Source organism: Trichoderma citrinoviride, assembly GCF_003025115.1.
Source record: "Trichoderma citrinoviride strain TUCIM 6016 unplaced genomic scaffold BBK36scaffold_1, whole genome shotgun sequence".
NCBI lineage: Eukaryota > Fungi > Ascomycota > Sordariomycetes > Hypocreales > Hypocreaceae > Trichoderma > Trichoderma citrinoviride.
The window spans coordinates 960,618-979,049 of record NW_020194709.1 but is presented as its reverse complement, the minus strand read 5'-3'; the positions used below and the strand labels follow the sequence as shown (position 1 = coordinate 979,049).

Here is an 18,432-nt window from a genome sequence, read left to right as displayed (position 1 = left end):
GATTGATTCGGACTTGTTGTCAAGAGCTCTATGCTGTAAAAGGCCCACCAGGGCTCATTCTTCAAGTTGGAAGTCCCGAAGACAGTCAACAACTCCAGACGCATCTTGGTGTCTGCCTAGTGGAGAAGGATGAACTTGATCCTAATCGAAGGCAGCAGGAAGACTGCACAATTCTAACCCTTTTCTGCCATGCATCTGCCACGTCACCTTGGCCGGACACAAAGGTCGTGTTTCGTCCCACGAACAATATCTCACCAGATTTTGTTTCATAGCATTGCCCGCTCCCCTTTTGGCCAGGTAAGTAGGTGGCAAGGTGGCTAGCCCGACTTATTGAGGCCAAGGTAGCACGAGAGTATCATCTTTCATCTGTTTGCTTTTCCCCTATGGGTTTGCCCATTTGGACATGAGGCCTCAAGTTGACGAGCGATGACTATTCCCAATGGCCTTTGTCATTCGTGAGGAGCTACTCGTCTTTGCCTTGCGTTGACACAACACCTTGCAAATCTCGTTGTCCGGTCCCGATAGTCTATGCCAATCGGAGAAAAGAAAACATGGCACTATGATATGTTTCATGTCTCTTCGTGGTAGCTGATGCTTCCATGAGAGAATAGGAGACATCATAACATAGGTCCTTGCTTGAGAGCAAATCAAGTTGCCGGCACCAGAAAGTCGAGAGCTGCAATCAACTTCCGAACTGACGTTATGGTTCTCGGCCTTCAAGCAGCTACCTGGCCCAAACGCTCATGTGGGAGGGGTGAAATCCAACCCATCACGCGTTTGTTGGTTCACAACCAAGCTTGTCCAAAGGCGAGTATAGCAAGCTGCGTCGCCAACAGAAGAGCAACGAGATATCCATGACTTGATTGTGCGATATCGCTCGGCAGCACGGGGCTAGACTCGTCATCATGTAGTACACCGTCTTGGTTGTGGAATGCTTGTCCAGACACGCCACCACTCTACGCACGGCTTCGGGACGAAGTACGACATGCCAAGATATTCCAGGGCCTCTTGGCGAGACATATGTGCGTGTATATCTCAGCGCTTTTTACAAGCGCTAAAACGGGAGCAAATCATATCGAGATCCGTTTATCAAGTCGCTGACCCGAACATCTTGGCACACGCCAATCTCCGTTAAATCGATCGACGGAGCACCGAAGGATCACCTGGGTCGCCCACCAGCATCTCCGTGGTACTTACAAACGTGCGGCCCAGAATTTCTGGAAAGAAAGATGAGATGAAGGAACATGCAGTCGGTGTATTGTACCAGCGAGAACCGAGGATGTGTCGTGGGCTTCTGCGAGAAACCCGACAGGCGCCTTGCAGGCATATTGGTGTGTGACTGACATTCGGGAACGGGAATTCGCATGAGTTCCAGAATTCGGCCAACAAAAGACCAATCGGAGAAAGATTGATAATGGTTTTTCGTGAGCAAGGGAGCGATTCCCAGGACCATGTTCAGACTGCACAAGCGTTCGTACGAGGTAGGCTCGGCTGTATGATCCTCCTTGCAGCGCGCAGCCATTGACCGGGTCATCATCTTCGCATTATCCGACAGCGCGTATCTTGGCCTGTTCTCCCCTTGTCTGAGAATATGAGACATTCTCACTACGGCTGCCTGTCCGCATTATCACGAACCGAACACGTATGAACGCGAGCCAGCTGATATCAGTCGGCTTGCTTGGGCAGCAGGCGGAAAAAGCGTCGAAAGGAAACTGGCTGCCCACCAGCGTTTCCAAAGTCTTCTTTTCCCGAGCACAGGACATCTCAAGCCTGCGGCATCTCTCCGTTGATTATGATGTGTGACGACTGTATACCGACCGAACTGATTCCAGAACACCAATGCGTGTTCAAGGGAGGCACAGCCATATATCTCCCGCGATCATCACGGTTCCTGACTTGAAACAGAACAAGCTCGTCTCAAACTTGATCCCTGATTTCTTGGCCGTGGCCTTGACGCTGCTACTTGCCGTGGCCAAAATGAGGCTTGGGAGATGAGACTTGGATTCGAACCAAGAGTGTATTTTGGCGAGAAAGCGAATCGCCCTTCCCAAGACTGCTGTGATTGGGCCTTGGACGAAGGAATTGGTAGCAGTCTGAGGCAGTCGGGCCCATGTTGAGTCTGGCGCCCAGCTGTCTTACACCAAAGCCACTGCCCTCAGGATGGTTTGGAGCGGGCCCTGAGATCAAACGTTGCACTGACACGAATAGCGTGGTGCGGCAATTTAAGCATATTTTTTGAGTTCTGCTAATGAGAGTACATAAGCGGCTGTGGCAGCACCGCTCATGCTGTTTCATGCTGTGGGAGGTTGGAAGGGATTGCAATGGCTCATACCAGTCGTCTTGATTGGCCTCTTTCCCTATTCCCCGTCAGCCCAGGTTGACAGGTATGAGGCGCTGGCGAAAATTTCAAATTGCTAGATGGAGCTATCTCGCCGGTGCCATATGGACAAGTGGGTTTGCTCAAAGCAGTTCGTCTTAAGATGAACCATAAACCATGGATTCAAGGAGCAAGGAGAAAGCCCGAGAGGAGTAATGCAGTGCTCGACCCTCATAACAAGAAGTGACGGCCTGCGATCAGAGCAGGGGAGAAGCAATAGGTAGAACGGGATGGTAGGAAGCGTATGACAGGGGCTGCTGCTTCCGTCAATAAATTCAGAACGTGTACGATCTCTCAGTGTGTGTGCTTGTCGAAGCGTTTCGCGCACAAGCTAAAATGTGTCACGGATGCCTTCCTGGGCCTAATCGACAATCCTGTGGCACCTTCAAAAGGCCAACCGGAGGCCAACAAAAAATCGGCAACCCCCTGTTGGTTCCATGTAAAGGACGCATTGCATTACACTTCGTGCGAGGTGATGAGGACTTGAAAATGTCTCGGGCAGAGAGGGCTTCATCAAGACTGCCCCCGTTTCTGAGGGAGACACGATGCTGGCCCTTTGCCTTGGTTGTGGCGGTGGTCAGGGAGTGCTTTGGTGCCAATGTGCCCAGAGGCGACTCTTCCCGCTTTCTATATCCCGCCGTGGATCGTCTTTTGCGTCTGTACTCCGTGGTTGTCAAGGATTGTCGACCCGTTGCCGACGTTCGATAGAAGCACCTGGCCAGCCCGAGCTACGGCACCGTTGCACCTCGTATGGATAGCGTAAGGGAGCGGCATATCACAGGCGCCCGTCAAGAATGGCTCCGCTTGAGAAGCAATACCTCTTCGTTCTGAGTGAGTTCTGAGCTTGCGAGCATTGAGTCAAAACGCGATTAATATCAAGAAGCGCGAAAAGCGCGGGTCAGCCAATCGCCTCACTGCTCTGCTGCGGAATGAGGGCACGGCACATCGGCTTAGCTTGGTGATGTTTCCTTGCCTGCTTGGCTTAAAGGCGCTTTGGGTGCCGACAGAGCCGGGCATATCCAATAGAGAGTGAAGGAGCCGACGGAGTCGACAGTTCCAGCCTGAGCAAGCACATGCATCAGTGTACAGCAGGTCGAATAGCTTGAGGAATAGCGTCGGGCGCGTGTGGAGGCCATGAGATAAAGCGTGGTTTTGAGCTCCGCATACTCTTCAGCTGCCACGGTATCGGTAACATGGTGAAGCTCACAGAGCAAGTGAAGACGGCGCCTAGACGTGTATGAAGTAGCTCACGATGTCAAGCTCGTGTGGTTAGGTGGCCTAGCTTGGCGCTCTTTGGTTCATTCTCGATGATCGCTGGTGGTCCGGTGGTCCATTGCCGCTCCCGCGGAGCCACCAACTCAAGCGGAGCATCATCGCCCCTGGACTCATAAGACCCTGAAATGCCGTCTGGACGTGGTGCTCCCCTCCCCCCTCCCTTGCTGTATGCTAGTATCCGTACTTGGTACGAATATCGACCGCAGGATGGCGGTGCAATGGAGCATATAGCCAAGTATGCGATACTTTGCAGCGCTGAGAATCCGATGGGAAGCGTCATTTTCGCTTCTTGCTGTTACTGTAGAGGACGGAAATATTTCCACGTCGAATATGCTGATGATGGCCGTGACTCGCTGCTGCTCGAACCCAGTTGCTATAATTAACCTGGGCTCCTCCGGCTCATCTTGTACAGGTGCAAGCAATATTAGCACTTGATACGCTGCCCATCCGTCGACCGTTCTATTAGTACTGCTCGTAATGGATCCCGTCCCAATCCCGCTTGATCTGGGGGTTGCAATTTGCTGCTTCGGCTTTTGCTTCCCTGCTGCTAACGGCCAGATAGACTCCGCGGCCGACTGGATCGGAGAAGGGGAAAGGGGGGACCGATGAGGGGTGTAATTGGGCACTAGGTACGGAGTACGGAATACCTCAGGTAGTGGTTAGTACCGTAGTGCCTGGTAGTAACAGTACTAGTGCTACGTAGTATTCTGCCCAGGGGCAAGGTTGAGTATGACCTGCAAGGCGCGACGTGCTCTGGCATCAGTCAAGCATGAGATGGAACGGCCGTTGACCGGCAAGCAAGAAGACAAGCGGAGAGGACTCGGAGCTTGATTTGGGATTGGACATAGCAAGCGCCTCGTTTGTGGTCCGGCCGAGGAAGTAGTCTTGTCGAAATACCCATGCGTGACTGACATGCGGCTTTAACGTGGCATATAGGTTGGTGCCATAAGGGCGGTGCAATGCAGGTACACAAGCTGCAAAGGGGCGTCGAGCAATGAGTACCCGATGTAGCGGCCGGTAAGCTGTCTTTCTCAGCAGTACAAGTATTTCTTGCAGCAAAGCAACGCTGTTGATGAATTGATTGCCGCTTTTGGTACATACTTTCTGACGAGGGCAGCGCCTTGGCAGTCAGATGTTGGTATTCTGTACTTCGAGAAGCGAGGCCGGTTTCCAGCTGACATCGGTCGGACACGGGAAACGGTGGACCGGGGCCGATAAAGGGCCAGCACGCCTTGCGGCGAAAAGTTGGGTGGTGTGTCTGTATTCTCTATTCGTGGCTGCAGCTCCGAACACCAAAGAGGGACGGCCGCATAATAGGTACTTGTAAGCCGCCGTTCTCGTACAAGTACGATATGAGGTTCACACCGATGTCGCTGATATTGGTGTAATAAGCTGTTAGGTAGCTTGAAATCGCCTGTGACGCCTGGCTCGCCTGGCCTGGCACTCGGGGGATCGAAGTGTTATGTCGATCCCTTGGCTGTTGCGCTAGAACATGAAGAGGCCATGGGCGATTGGGTGACCCCACATGCATGCTTTGTATGTACGAAAATAGCAGGTTTCGAATGTTGACCACAGTAACACTCTGATCCATGCCTGAGCCTCTTGACTGTGTCAAGGAGATCCTCATCAAGGCCGTGATGAGCAAATGCAAAACCACCCAAGAGGGAAGGGAGCAGAAGATCATGCGGAGTAGCATTGGGTCCCGTACCCTTCTATACCAGCCGTGCCAGGAGCCGTGACGTTGGGACCCCTATGGAGGGCCGCAGCGCATGTACTACAAGTACTTTGTAGTATGAAGTGCGGCTTGTCCTGTATGTATGTGTCGAGCAGATGAGCACCAGCAAACAATCCAGTGGGCGGCATTTCGTATTACTCAGAGCCGGATCCATTGCGCCAAGCGGCGATCAAATGTGTCTTCCCTTGTGCTCGGACTCGATGACCCTGTTGCTGGACGTGCTTGGTGGTCAAGCAGCATACCATTAGCACCAAGCACCGAGTGACTGAAAAGGAGCGAGACAGAGAGCAGAGAGCAGAGAAAGCCTGATTACTGTGAGTAGCGCGGCAATACGCGGGCACCTCCCCGAGCACGGGTCTTGATCCATCACCCGACCGATGCTTGGACAACGAATACTGGCAGAGATGCGGGCGTGAGGGTCTTGTCGGTCGCCCATTTTGGAGTTGGTCACATCGCGTGGGTGTGCAGATGATGAAGTCTGGAACAGGGCAAGTCTGGAGATGAGGAGAACCTTGGAGGTCTGGAGACGGGAAGGTGCGCATATGTTTGGTGCCAGCCTTCCGTGCTTGCATGCTCACACAAGGTACCTACCTTACTAAAAGGTAAGGTACCACTGCACTGCTTTACCTTCCTTGAGGTAACTGTACGTGTCTTGGCTTCAAGTTTGCAGCTTCCAAGTTTCTTGTTTTCCAGGCTTCTAATCTCGTCATCAATCAATCAGTAGCAGCAGCCTGCAAGTGAGCCTGATCATTTGGAGACATGTGCAGTGAACCATCAAGCCAGGCAGCCTTGCAAATTGTCGAATCCTCTGAAGCAGAGGAGCCTCGTGTGTGTTGCGCACCACTACCTACTCCACCATTGTATCTTCCCCAAGTTTCTATTTATACAGTGTAATCTGTAAAATTATACAATCCAAATAATGGCAATGATGGCCCTGTGGATTCTGTCCCTGCTACAGAAATGAGGTTGTGAGATTGTGAGATGCTCTTCTCGTCTCGTCAGGGAGAAAAGAGTGAAGCGAGCCTCCAAGCGAAACTTGGCGCCGATTAGTACTTACTGAGGGGAGCATGTACCGAAGACCGAGCACCCCAGACATGATCAAAACAATACAGTACTTCGCAACTCAGTCGTCATAAACGCATCTCCTCCTCCAGCTGTGGCTCGCAACACCTCCCTTCCTGAGAAGCCGCAGAGCATTGTCGCTCCGATGCATGCCCAGTCTTTAACAGCCCATGGCTCTCGAGGCTGTATACGTCTACTCCCGAGTTCTTGCGTCCAATTAGCACTGCAAAGAGCACCAGCGCTTCGTGCAGCCATAAAGCACCCATAGGGATCTATAACTGCTGCTTCATCAAGGAGGGATAGGTTCGGCTCATAGGTCCTCCTACAAACTGGACTGGAAGATTGACTGCCGTACTCGGTACTACATAGGTGAGGTATTGACCAACTGAATCAGATGCCTTGGGATTTTGTAGCACGGCTTCAAGGTTCCCGTCCTGTGCCATCCCAGCCCGTGCCAGCATGTACACGTATAGAACAGACGCCAAAAGATTGCCTCTGGTGCTAACAGGTAAGTCAATGCTAGGGGCCAAATCAGATTGCCTTGGCATCGACATACAGTAGCACATGTAAGGGGAGCGATGGGCAAGCCACCGGGCGAGCGCAGTACCAGGTACCGGATACCCTTTCGGCTTCGCGCAGGTACGGCAGGCCTGTACCGTGTACGAGCGGCTCCGTACCGCGACCCCCCTCCAGATTTGCATCCAGAGCGGCCTCGATTTGAACATCGCCCATTGTTTTATTAAATGCCTCCACCTCCCACGCTTTGGATCATTTCTCTCTCCTCGTGTCTTGGCTGGTTTTAGCTGAATCGAGAGAAACCAAGAGCAAGGAAAGCGAATCTCCACCCTTTAGTTTCCTCTCTTTCTCGCTCCTTGGTCGACATTCTTCTTCTTTCTTTCCTCTCTTCATGTTCTTGATTCACCTTCTCTGCTATTCTAGTATCTTTTGTCTTCACTGATCACCTCTTCAGTGTCAACCTAGGAATCAATCACACCTACAATCTGCGCCTCTCCTCATTTGTCCTCTCATTCAACGCCGTCGACGCCGGGCCGGATCTAGCATCTGACCCAAACCTTGACCGACCAGATTGACGCGAGACAAGCTCCTCCGAGTCGGCTTACAGCCCACCTTGAAGTGCTTAAAAGCCTCGGTGGAGACACGGACGGCTTTGTCGCTGCCAGAAACCCCCGCTATACGGCCGACGCATCAACGCGGAAAAGGGTGAAGACGAAAAGCGCGAAATCGATGGGAACCTAGGAAAAAGGGAAAAAAGAGCAAAATCAGGGAAGAGAAAGAGAATGGGAGATTCCCAGGCCTGACCGAACTCTACCGCTACGATATCTGGCATCATCGATCTCCACACACATCACCGCCACCCGAATCCTGACGTCGCATCGCAAACCTCTCCGGGGTCTTCTTCTTCGTTTCTACTTACTTTTATATGAGGCACATCTACTGCAGCCACACACTCTCCTCGAAATCTTCACGTTGGCTTTCTCTCCTCCCACGACACCATCAGCGAACCGTGACGTCGAAATCCAGCCAAACGACCGCCTTGGAAACGACGCCTCGTCCACGGCACAAGATCCCTCTCGGCAACACCGCGGACTTGAACCTCTCCTGTCGTCAGAGCCGAGCCTTTGTTGGTTGGTGAGTGGTTAAAGCGACAGCCCAATTACGTCGCAGGCCCGCCCCAAAGATCCCCCTCCAAGCAGGATCGGCCCCGAATCGAACGCTTCTAGAGAAGCACCAGCAGCACTCTGATTCGCCTCCCGCCGACGCCTAGACGCTAAAGAACCGCCGTTACCCTGATACAGCGTCGGTAGCGTCCAGTGTCGCAGTCGAGTCGCAGTCGCAGTTGCACGCACGACAACAGCAGCAGAGTTCGAGGTACACATAGTGTCTTCGCATTCATCGCACCGCATCGCAGCCAAGCCGCGCCGTTCAAGACCCTCAAGCACAGGCGTTGTACCACCGATTCTCGCTTCCAGAACAGTGGAGCCCCAGGCCCCTCCAGCTGCCAAACCAACAGTCAGAGCTACTATGGCGCTTTCAGCAGGTCCGGGGATGCTGGCTGCTCCAGCTTCAGCGCCGGTAGCGCCAGTGCCGGCCCCAGAGGGTGAGTGACTTATTCGCAATTGTTTCCACGTTCCTTGCACCTTGCCTTAGATAAGCCCTTTTTCGCATTTTGCATTTTTTGCATTTATCACGGCGACGTCTTGCCGCTTTTGCCTCCAGTTCCTGCTTTCTCCCCCTCCAATTCCGTTAAGAGAGCCTTCTGTGGCACCCACGACGCCTCTTGTTCTGGTGCGCTGCAGGTTTTTTTCCTTGGCGCGCAACGTCTCTTCAACACCACCTCTTTTTGGCTTCGCTGCTGAATAATTCGCTCCAACGTCCGTCCCGACTCGTTGATTCGACGGCATATCTGCATCATTTCGACGATTCGCCTTGCCTTGCCTTGCCTCTTTACCTCCCTACCTATTTCCCCTTCCACAAGCCGGCTTGCATATTTTTTTTTTTCTATTACTATTGATATTGTTTATTATTATTGCCTTCTCTTTGCTGTTTTCATCGTCACCGATTTTGCTGACTCCGTCTGCAATTGGCCTCAGCGGATAAATGCGCGCAATCACTTCAATGCGCCTCTGATACAAGCAGCTACTACAACGCCGATCTGCCTTCCCGCCAGCCCACGATTGATCTCTCAGATCCAATCCTCGAGGGTGACGAGACCGAGAGCGAGGGCCCCGTTGAACCCGTTACGCCCACCAGCGGCCGCCAATCGCAAGACTTCACATCGCTGAGGAATGCGCATGACCAGGAGCAGGACGACCGCAGCAGTTTCAACACACAGTCTGACCAAGCCTTGCATCAGCAGCAACCTGCCGGCGCTGTGACATCTGCAAACAAGGCCCCTGTTCTCTCCTCGCCCTCGCGCAAGACGGCGTCCGTCGAAGCCTCCGCGGCAGCCCTGAACCCGGCTCCAGCGGCCAGACCGACCTCTAGCAGCCTCCTGTCTCCTGCATCGGCAGCATTTCCTGTCTCAGTCGCAAAGCCAGGCACCGCGTCTTCTGAGCTTGCGCGTACCAACAGCAACAGCAACAGGTCTTTCACAGACCTGACGCCCACTTCGAGCCGACCTTCCATTCAGGAACCGCCCCCGCCATCGCGGCGCTCAGCTCGGCTCTCGACTTCCAGCTTCAAGAGCACAATGACGAACTTCTTTCGCCGTCCCGGCGCACAGGACGCCCCGGTCTTTGAATCTGGTTCGCCGACTCCCTCAGAGTCTTCCTACCTGCACCGACCTCTCACCAGCACCGCTCGCCCGACCACGCGCTCAAGTCGCTTCTCATTTACGAGGCCCTCTAACTCTACTACTCGATCAAACTCGCCCCCTTCTCCCACCATGGCGGCATCTCTCGATGGGGCGCAAGCAGACAAGGCGTCTCTTGTCGACGAGGATCTGCTCAGCGAGGCCGACTTCAAGAAGAAGAACCGTGCCTCGACCGGGCTCAGCTTGCGGGGCCGCGCCGTCAACTTTGTGGGCACGACAGTCGGCCGCACTGCTGGGCGCCCTAGCAAGGCTGCGTCGCGCCGTGCTAACAGCTTTGACGCTGGAAGTCGCGGGCCGCCTCCTCACCAGCATGCCAACGTAAAACCCGGCGATCAGACGTACCCCCCTGAGCGACACCCGTGGGCACTCCCCCCTGATGTCGGAACCGGCGCCAAGGCCCGTCGCATGAGCTTGAGCTTACCCGACGATTTCAACGTGGACGTCGCCGTGCTACAGGACGAGTTCGAATACCAGAGCAAGCTCCTGGGTCGCCACGGCAAGCATCTTGGAAAGGGTGCCGCCTCCAAGGTTTCCCTCATGGTGCGCAAAGGCTTCCCCACTGAGATGTACGCCGTCAAGGAGTTCCGCAGCAAGTCGAGCCGGGAGAGCAAGGAGGATTACGACAAGAAGATCAAGTCCGAGTTCAGCATCGGCAAGAGCCTGCATCATCCAAACATTGTCGAGACTGTTCGCCTCTGCACTGATCACGGACGATGGAACCACGTCATGGAATACTGCTCTGAGGGTGACTTGTTCAGCCTTGTGCAGAAGGGCCACCTGAAAGGCGAGGGCAAGCTTAAGGATCGCCTGTGCCTCTTCAAGCAGCTCATCCAGGGCGTCAACTATCTGCACGCCAATGGCATCGCCCATCGCGACATCAAGCTCGAGAACCTGCTCATCACCAAGGACAGCAAGTTGAAGATTACCGACTTTGGCGTCTCCGAAGTCTTCTGTGGCACCCATCCGGGCCTTCGCGAGTCTGGCGGTCAGTGTGGTAGAAACATGGGCGAGATCCGACTCTGCAGCCCGGGGCTGTGTGGAAGCGAGCCCTACATTGCGCCCGAGGTTCTCCAGAAGAAGGGCCCATATGACCCGCGAGCCCTCGATGTGTGGAGCTCAGCCATTGTCATGATTTACATGACGTTTGGCGGTGCCATCTGGTCCAGAGCCGAAGCTGGCAACCTTCACTACGACAAGCTGGTAGCGGGCTGGAAAAAGTGGAACAAGAAGCATGAGGGCGAAGAGAACGCCACCATCACCGACACGGACTATCCCTACTGCCAGGCCCTCGACATCGGCGTCAACCCTCCAGCTCTGCGACGAATTCTGCTGCAGATGCTCAATCCTGACCCCGACAGCCGTATCAGCATCTATGAGGTCATCAACAACCGATGGGTCAAGAATATCGAGTGCTGCCAAGTCGAGTCGTACGACGACCCCAAGCTAACGATTGACGTGACCAAGAAGGATTACGGCGGCAAGAGCGGTAGCAAAATCTTCTGCCACAACCACCTTCCGCCCAAGTCGTTTGGCTCTCACTCGTTGGGCAAAATGCCTGGCCAGGCTGGATACTAAGAGAGCCACGCCACATGCGACGATAGCCTTGCGGTTTACCATCTGTCAACTGTTTTCATAGCGACCATCTTTCCTCCCCAAGCTCCTCTGTCGTTCCCGTTCTTTTACCTCCTCGGAGCCTTCATGGATATTGGGTGGAGCATAGTGATTGTCTTTACTTGGCTTTCTCTGCTAATTGAGATTATGGGTGTCTCTTGCTGAGAGTGTCATGAACCCATGCCTTTCCTACCCGGTCTACCATTCTTTCTTTCTCTCTTTTTCCCTTGGTGTTATTACGGGTTGGGTGCACTGTCCAGGTGGAAATACGAGCTGGCATCACCTATTGGAGTCGGTGATGAGACTCAAGCGGCCCAAGAGAAGGGGTCCGTCTGGTTGGCGTTTTATTGGAGGTTGAATATCGTCGTTTTCTCTCACTTGTTTTTTTGATACAGCTGCCTTGTGCCAGGCTTCTGCCTGTCATCCTCTCTTCAAGAGACAGCGGCGCATGGCATTTCATTACAGAGCATACACGGGGATGTGTGATCGTGAGTCGATCCAACCCCTTTTCCTTCTTCTTTTCTGTTCTGGGTTTGTTGCATACATACATCAAGACGGGGAGATGAGTCCACGCGAGTGTCATGATATCCTTAGCTCAGTAGGGTGAGCGACCGCAAGAGTTTCATGCATGCATGGAGGATTCCATGCCATTTTCTTACTTTCCTTTATGTGCTGTCTCTCTGGGAGAGAGGGATCGGCCACTTCTCCTTTTGCGATTCCCCCTTCTCGCGCCTACGTGGAATGAAAAAAAGGAATGACGCTGCAGAGCGTCTAAAAGGGGCAACGATGAGCGCTCTGCAATGCCGACTCCAGACGGGGTGGTGGCAAAGCGAAATGCCTTGAACGGCGCGCCTGGGAGGAGTCGCGAAATCCCTTTCCCTAATAGACTACTGAAGATGTACCTTAATCTTGCCAATACATCCATGCCTGAAGAATCGATCATGGCAGTCAAAGTCGCACGCAGTCCTTATGCAGCTCAAGCAGTGCATCCATGCGTCCGGCCCCCTTTCCCTCACGGACGATCGAATGGTGACGTTGTGTACCGATGACCCAAACTTACAGCGTCATGAATTTCGAATGGCGACAGGCTGCACATCCGCACACTACCACCAGTGCGGCTGTGGTGAGACCAGAGCTTCACGTGGGCGGCTTGATTGAAGGACACGGAATCGGACAAGGCTGCGGATGAGACCTGGCCAGATCTTTACAGCAGCTGACTTCACGTCTAGTGATGACAGGCCCTGATGAGGGTTTTTTTTCTCTTGTCGGCGAAAATAGCTGTCAGAATGTGACAGATGATAGAACTCTCGATTCCGTATTGATAATATTCTCCGAGCCAAAAAAGAGCTGCGCGGAATGGTGAGGCGGGTCTGATCGGAGCTGAAGCTGCTATCAAGAGAGGCATCACAAGGCCCCCGCCGTGATATTGAGCAGGCAACTGCATCACTAATGCCCCGTAGCTCGTTGGGAGCTGCATGGCGATGGGGAACGAGTCATGCAAGCGTCTGCAGAAAAGGGTTCCAGACAAGCATATTCGCCAATGAGGCGAAGCTGTGCATCCCTCTCTGGAATTCATTCGGCATGTGAATCCATCCAGCTAAGCGGTTGGGTGGTGTTGCGGACTTTTTTTTTTCTCAAATTGCAAATGCAGCTTCTGTCCCCCTTTGCACCATTTAGCCAATCTCATAGCAGCGCTGACAGGGTCCTCATTATCTTTTCTCCTATTCTATGTACTTGTAGGTTTCTGTCAAGGGACGCATGGAGCTCGGGCTTTTGCTTCAGACACGACACCCTCGAAACAACTGCACGGATACGGAGTAGTGAAGATTGAAACAGACACACACTCTTGCCGATGCTTGACAACGGAGTTCACTGCCGCGCCGCCTCATCACCGCTCAAACGGCACGTCCATCTCAAATCGGATCGTATTTACATCTGGCATTCCGTAAGTGTACGTCGGGCGACAGCTGCCGGCTTGGCTGCATATCAGCCGCAGGGATTCGGACTGCGACGTGAATGGACCAAAGGCTGTTCAGCGCATGCATGTTTGACCCTAGCCCTGTCCTTTGTAGTCGTTTTGGCTTGTCATGTTTTCTTGTTTGGGCCATGAGATGCGACTCCCGTACTAGCATCGGCTTCTTCGCCGGCGCCTAGCGATATCGGCTGCAGGTAACGGGAGCTGCTTCCCTTGCGAGCTTCAGGTGCACGGATAACCGATTGTAAGCTCTGAAGCCGAGTCACCCGGTCTGTTCTTCTCTCTATCTCTCTCCTTTACGTCCATGTACTCTGATTTCGCGTGAGCATTCTCATACGTGATGTTGATGTTGAGTTGGAGTATTGGTACGTAGTACAAACAGCCAACCAGGTTGAGTTCCGGTAAACTCTTGCCGGCTGGATCGCCCCCATTGTGTCGATGTGTCGGATCCCTCAGCCATGGCCCCCAGCTGTTGCCGGCATGCCGCAGATGGTGTGAAGCGGTGCATATGAGGCTGATATTTCGGAGCATGACATAGGATGGTATTCAGCAGATGTAGACGGTACTTGATCGCGCCTCGAGGCTATCTTGATGGAAGTAACAACTACTTCATGCAGCTTCGTAGATCCCCAAGACTGACCGCTCCTGTCATGCACCCTATTACAGTAAGGGTCCTGAACCGGGGTGTGCATTTCTGCACGCAGACGGATCGATGACTTGGCATCTTGCGATTCAGCCTGCTAGTAGTAGTACTACCTAACAGTGCCAAGTGATACGAAGCAGGATCCTCTAAGATCTCATGGGGGCCACATATGCCGTGGCTTAGACCTGATGCCCAAGGATGGGGATCGAGCGATGCTTGGAGCGTGGGGCATACGGAGAGAACCATCTCCTCGGGAAGGGCACCTCAATGACGTTTGAGATGGACGACTTGCGGTCTGCCATGATAAATCGTACGTAACACTCTTCATCGTGCTTCGTCAGAGCACCGTTCACCTGATGATTGTCTTAGTACGACTGCTGTACATTGGCCATTGGCCACCTGGAAGGTTCAGAGGAAAACAAATTCGATACCCAGCAGAGACTTGCGCTGAGGCTCTCTTTCGGTACATGTAATAAGATGTGCCACTCTTCAGAGACACTCGGACGTACATGCGTTGATACTTCGTGCACCTGCGTCTCATTCCAGCCTGATCCGTTGATACCTGACTGCTGTTTACTCAGAGCTCGGTCCATTTCGTCTTTCATATTCGATAGCCATCAGTGACAGCATTCACCCGCTGTAGTAGCAGAATCAAGCTGGGTTGAGAATGAGATTTGGCGTTATGGTGGAGGGGCGTAGGTCGTACCTACCCTGAGTGAGTGATGTGTCACACACGACAGAAGGTACGCTCATTTCCTCAAGGCTGTTGCCTTCCAATTCATCCAGTACCTCATGGTAAGGTAAGGTATGATGACTTCGCGTCGGGATAGGTAGGGGAGAACAGTCATCGGGTCTGGGCTTTGCCAAAAATCACATTCGCTGCCGAGGCATTCTTACAACATTCAGACCTCAGATAGCATCGCCATCCCGGTATCTGGTGACGAAACATTCTACAAGGTCATGTTCGACCAAACCCTGGAGTGTATTCAGAGCACCTACGTAACTGCCTCCTTACTACGGAAGGAACATCGCGCAAATTCCTACCTCGGAAGGAATATCACGTAACTGCCCACTTACTATGGAAGGAACATCCTGAAGATGGGTTGATAGGGCCAGGTAGAGAACATGGCGACACATGATTCGTCTCGCCTAAGGTATCATTATCGCACAGAAGGTGAAATGTAAATCTACCGTCCCTACCTTGTCATGACCAAAGTGCATCATTCACTCTGATCGTCCATCATATGGCAACCACCTACTGCGACATTGTTCGACTATAGCCGCATTTGACAGTACTCTGCCTTCAAGTGTGCCCGTTGCAACAGATCTTCTTCAAGCCCCGTCCTTTGTCGAAGGCACTTAAGAGATAGGAACATCTTCGCCCAGACAGCAAATGGCTAAGGCGGATGATCCCCTTCAAGCATACCTTGCCAATCGCGTCTCCCCATTCAACGTCTGGACTCTATCGATACTGCGTTGGAGGACCAAATAATCTCCCGACACCTCTTCACAAGGTAAGCTCCATGGCCGCATAGTAATAGCACCTTGACTGGTCAATCTATCTAGCAGTGAAAATGAGTAACTAATACTTGACAATCCAGTGCTTTTTTCATATATGGATGACTCTACATTGTCACGGTTTGTAGCATTCCAGTGATGCCACGAAGACACGACAACGTCACAGAAGCTCGATGAATACCCTTATTCGCCGTCAACAAAGTTATACTCGGACGCCGCCTGTCTATTATACTTGAAGGAAACTTTCTGGACGATTCAATAAAAGTCACTGCATTCATCAATTCGTCCACTTGTACGGTGCTCCCTGTTGACCAAGACTCATGGTACTTCGAGCTGTCGGAGAATCTCGTCGAATTCTGGATCACACTCCCTATACTTGACCACGAGGCCTGCCTTGGACGAGCCGTACCCGAGGGGCGGGAGTAGGATACTCCTCCGTTGAGATCTTTGGACGTCTTTCGCTGCTCGACACAGATAAACCATTACCGGCATTTACACGATCAACAAGATGTTGTGAGCTTGTCACAATTTGCGATAGAGAGCCCGTCTTCGATGATGCAGGGTCCCTCAAGTCCCAAAAGCAATGCCAGAGCCGAGTGCAGAAGTGTGTTCATATTTGCTTGCGGTGACGAACGTGAACTCGAAACAGCTCAAAGAGATAGGTGAACAGCCAAACCATCTCAGGAAACAGATCTCTGACGGTGCTCGCTCAACTTTGGCCATCACTGGCGTTACGGCAAATCGCTTTCATGGATTACTTGCCATCGCAATATAGCACATCGCTTTGCGACAGTTGTGACCACCGATAACCCAGCTCAGGTCAGTAGCTACCTACTACATTGGCAACTTCTCTCGCAGTTTATTCTTCAGGTCGGGCCACGGCTGACTTTAGGGTAGATGATGCTCGATTACTCCCTTTACAACGATGCCCTCAACGAGCGCCGCACTTGGTCGAATAGCATATCTACCTGGCGCCAAGCCGCCATAAGAGCTTATACTCGCTTTGGCACCGCCTTTGGTGATGTGATGTCGATATGACCGCTTGAATTACTACGTCATCGTGGGATTCAGGAGCCACTACCATGGCTAACAATTTCGGCGAGAAATCCTTAGCCAGGATTGGCTACAGCTACCCGCTGAATATCGCTCAACACCTAGCGTATGACTTCCGTGAGCCAGATTCCAAGCCCTCTTGCTTGACCTCCCTCCTTCGCTTTTGAAAAGGCACCGTCGCTTTCACCGAATCAACAACCACAATTGTCCATTTTGGCGTATCTTGGGCTGCTCGGGACCATACACAACAAAATGTACTTGTCCGGGCCATCTCTCGTCTTTGTCGCTACTGGCATCATCGGTTCCTCATGACTGTCTGGTAAGTCTCGACTCCATGCGTTCCGAGCTCCTGGTTGCAATCGGATAATCTCATTTTGTGCCTCTCTAACGCCACTATAGGGGCTATCATATCATTCTCAATCGCCGGAGCACCAGCTGCCGCTGCAGTGAACCAATCCTCTGCCACAATCTGGGCTGAACTGTATAAACGTGGAGCTGCTTCAATGCCAAAGTTCGCCGTCGGCACTTCTCTGGCTTACATATTTGCGGCATACGGTGCTTATGGTAGCAAGGGACCATGGGCGAGCGATCTGGGAGCCGCTGGTTGCGTCTTGTCGATCGTACCCTTTACTCTGACAGTCATGAAAGATGTCAACGGGTCTTTGCATGAAGAAGCCGGCCGAGAAGCCAGCGAGGAAACGCAAGTCCCCAAGGTGCGCGTCAAGGGCCTTCTGGATCGATGGATCACCTTGAACCTCGTTAGAGGGCTCTTGCCGTTTGCTGGAACAGCCTTGGGCTGCTTTGCATTTTACCATGATGGATTCTAGTGGCACAATTTGCCGCTCAGTCAATGTATGATCTATCAGCCGGGACTTCATAATGGTGGCTGTGTCTCTTCTTGCTTTTTTCCCTGGCGTTGTGATCCACCCGGCAGGATGCAACAGCAATTAAACATGTCACCTCAAATTTACACTACATGCGCCTTGTCACCTCATTCAGTAACACAGCCAAGGTGTCAGGTTGGACGTCAAGAGTGAACCGCGGAACCGGGACAGAGTGAAACTGGACTTACTCTACCTACTTACCATTGACTGTCAGGAAAAAGCAAGGGAGAGGGTACGAACAATAGCTTTCAAGCCACGTCAGGTGGATCTGAAGCAAACCTCCCGAAAGAAACACCGAAGGATGCGACATGTGTCTCTGCAGTACATTGAAAGCATTGGATGGCGTTGCAAGCTGCCAGCACCTGTTTGTCATGGCTTCAGGAGCGTCCCATACAGCCTTTGGCGCACAACCGCTGAATGGCGCGCAGCAGCAGGATATCGACAGTTTAAGCTGATTCTTTATTTTATATCCAGAGAGAGTCAACTCTACCGCTCAGGGGGTCAGACCCAACATGGCTCGTCGGGATACATACGACCTGCTTCATTTCTCTCTATCCTCCTGTCTCCTCCTTCTTCCATTGACTTCTAAGTGGGCAATGGCTTATTGTGTACGATTGTTTGGCCTAAATGAAACAATGGAAGCCATGGCTCCAGGGATTCCCATCCTTCGACGGCGATAAGATTGGACCGCCCATCCCAAGCGGATGAAGAAGACGTCGCTTGACGACGACCGACTGCATTCACTGCAACGATCGACAAAGTCTGGGAAGCTTGCGGTCCACCACCGAAGGAGAGACCCCTCTCGAGTTACCAGGGGAGACACCATCGCAGCTGATCGGAGGTCAACATGGATAACCACTACGATCACCTGGGAGGGGGTAAGAATAGCACGTATTGCCGCTTGAGCAAGGTCTCACGATCTCGACGGCAGGCCTTGCGACGCTTATGTCCCGAGCGGCAGACGG

The 18,432-nt window shown here is 52.7% G+C and overlaps 2 protein-coding genes across 2 annotated transcripts; both read left to right on the top strand.

Moving 5' to 3' along the window:
* Window positions 1-8,492: 8,492 nt before the first annotated feature.
* On the top strand, window positions 8,493-11,358 carry BBK36DRAFT_1174110 (kinase-like protein; the record flags this gene model as incomplete). The annotated part of the gene is made up of 2 exons (XM_024895906.1): window positions 8,493-8,572; window positions 9,108-11,358. The coding sequence occupies 2 exons, from the start codon at window positions 8,493-8,495 to the stop codon at window positions 11,356-11,358; spliced, it is 2,331 nt and encodes a 776-aa protein (XP_024753711.1).
* Window positions 11,359-16,835: 5,477 nt separating this feature from the next.
* BBK36DRAFT_1174100 (hypothetical protein) lies at window positions 16,836-17,412 on the top strand (the record flags this gene model as incomplete). Its single annotated transcript, XM_024895905.1, has 2 exons — window positions 16,836-16,884; window positions 16,983-17,412. The coding sequence occupies 2 exons, from the start codon at window positions 16,836-16,838 to the stop codon at window positions 17,408-17,410; spliced, it is 477 nt and encodes a 158-aa protein (XP_024753710.1).
* Between the last annotated feature and the right edge of the window lie 1,020 nt (window positions 17,413-18,432).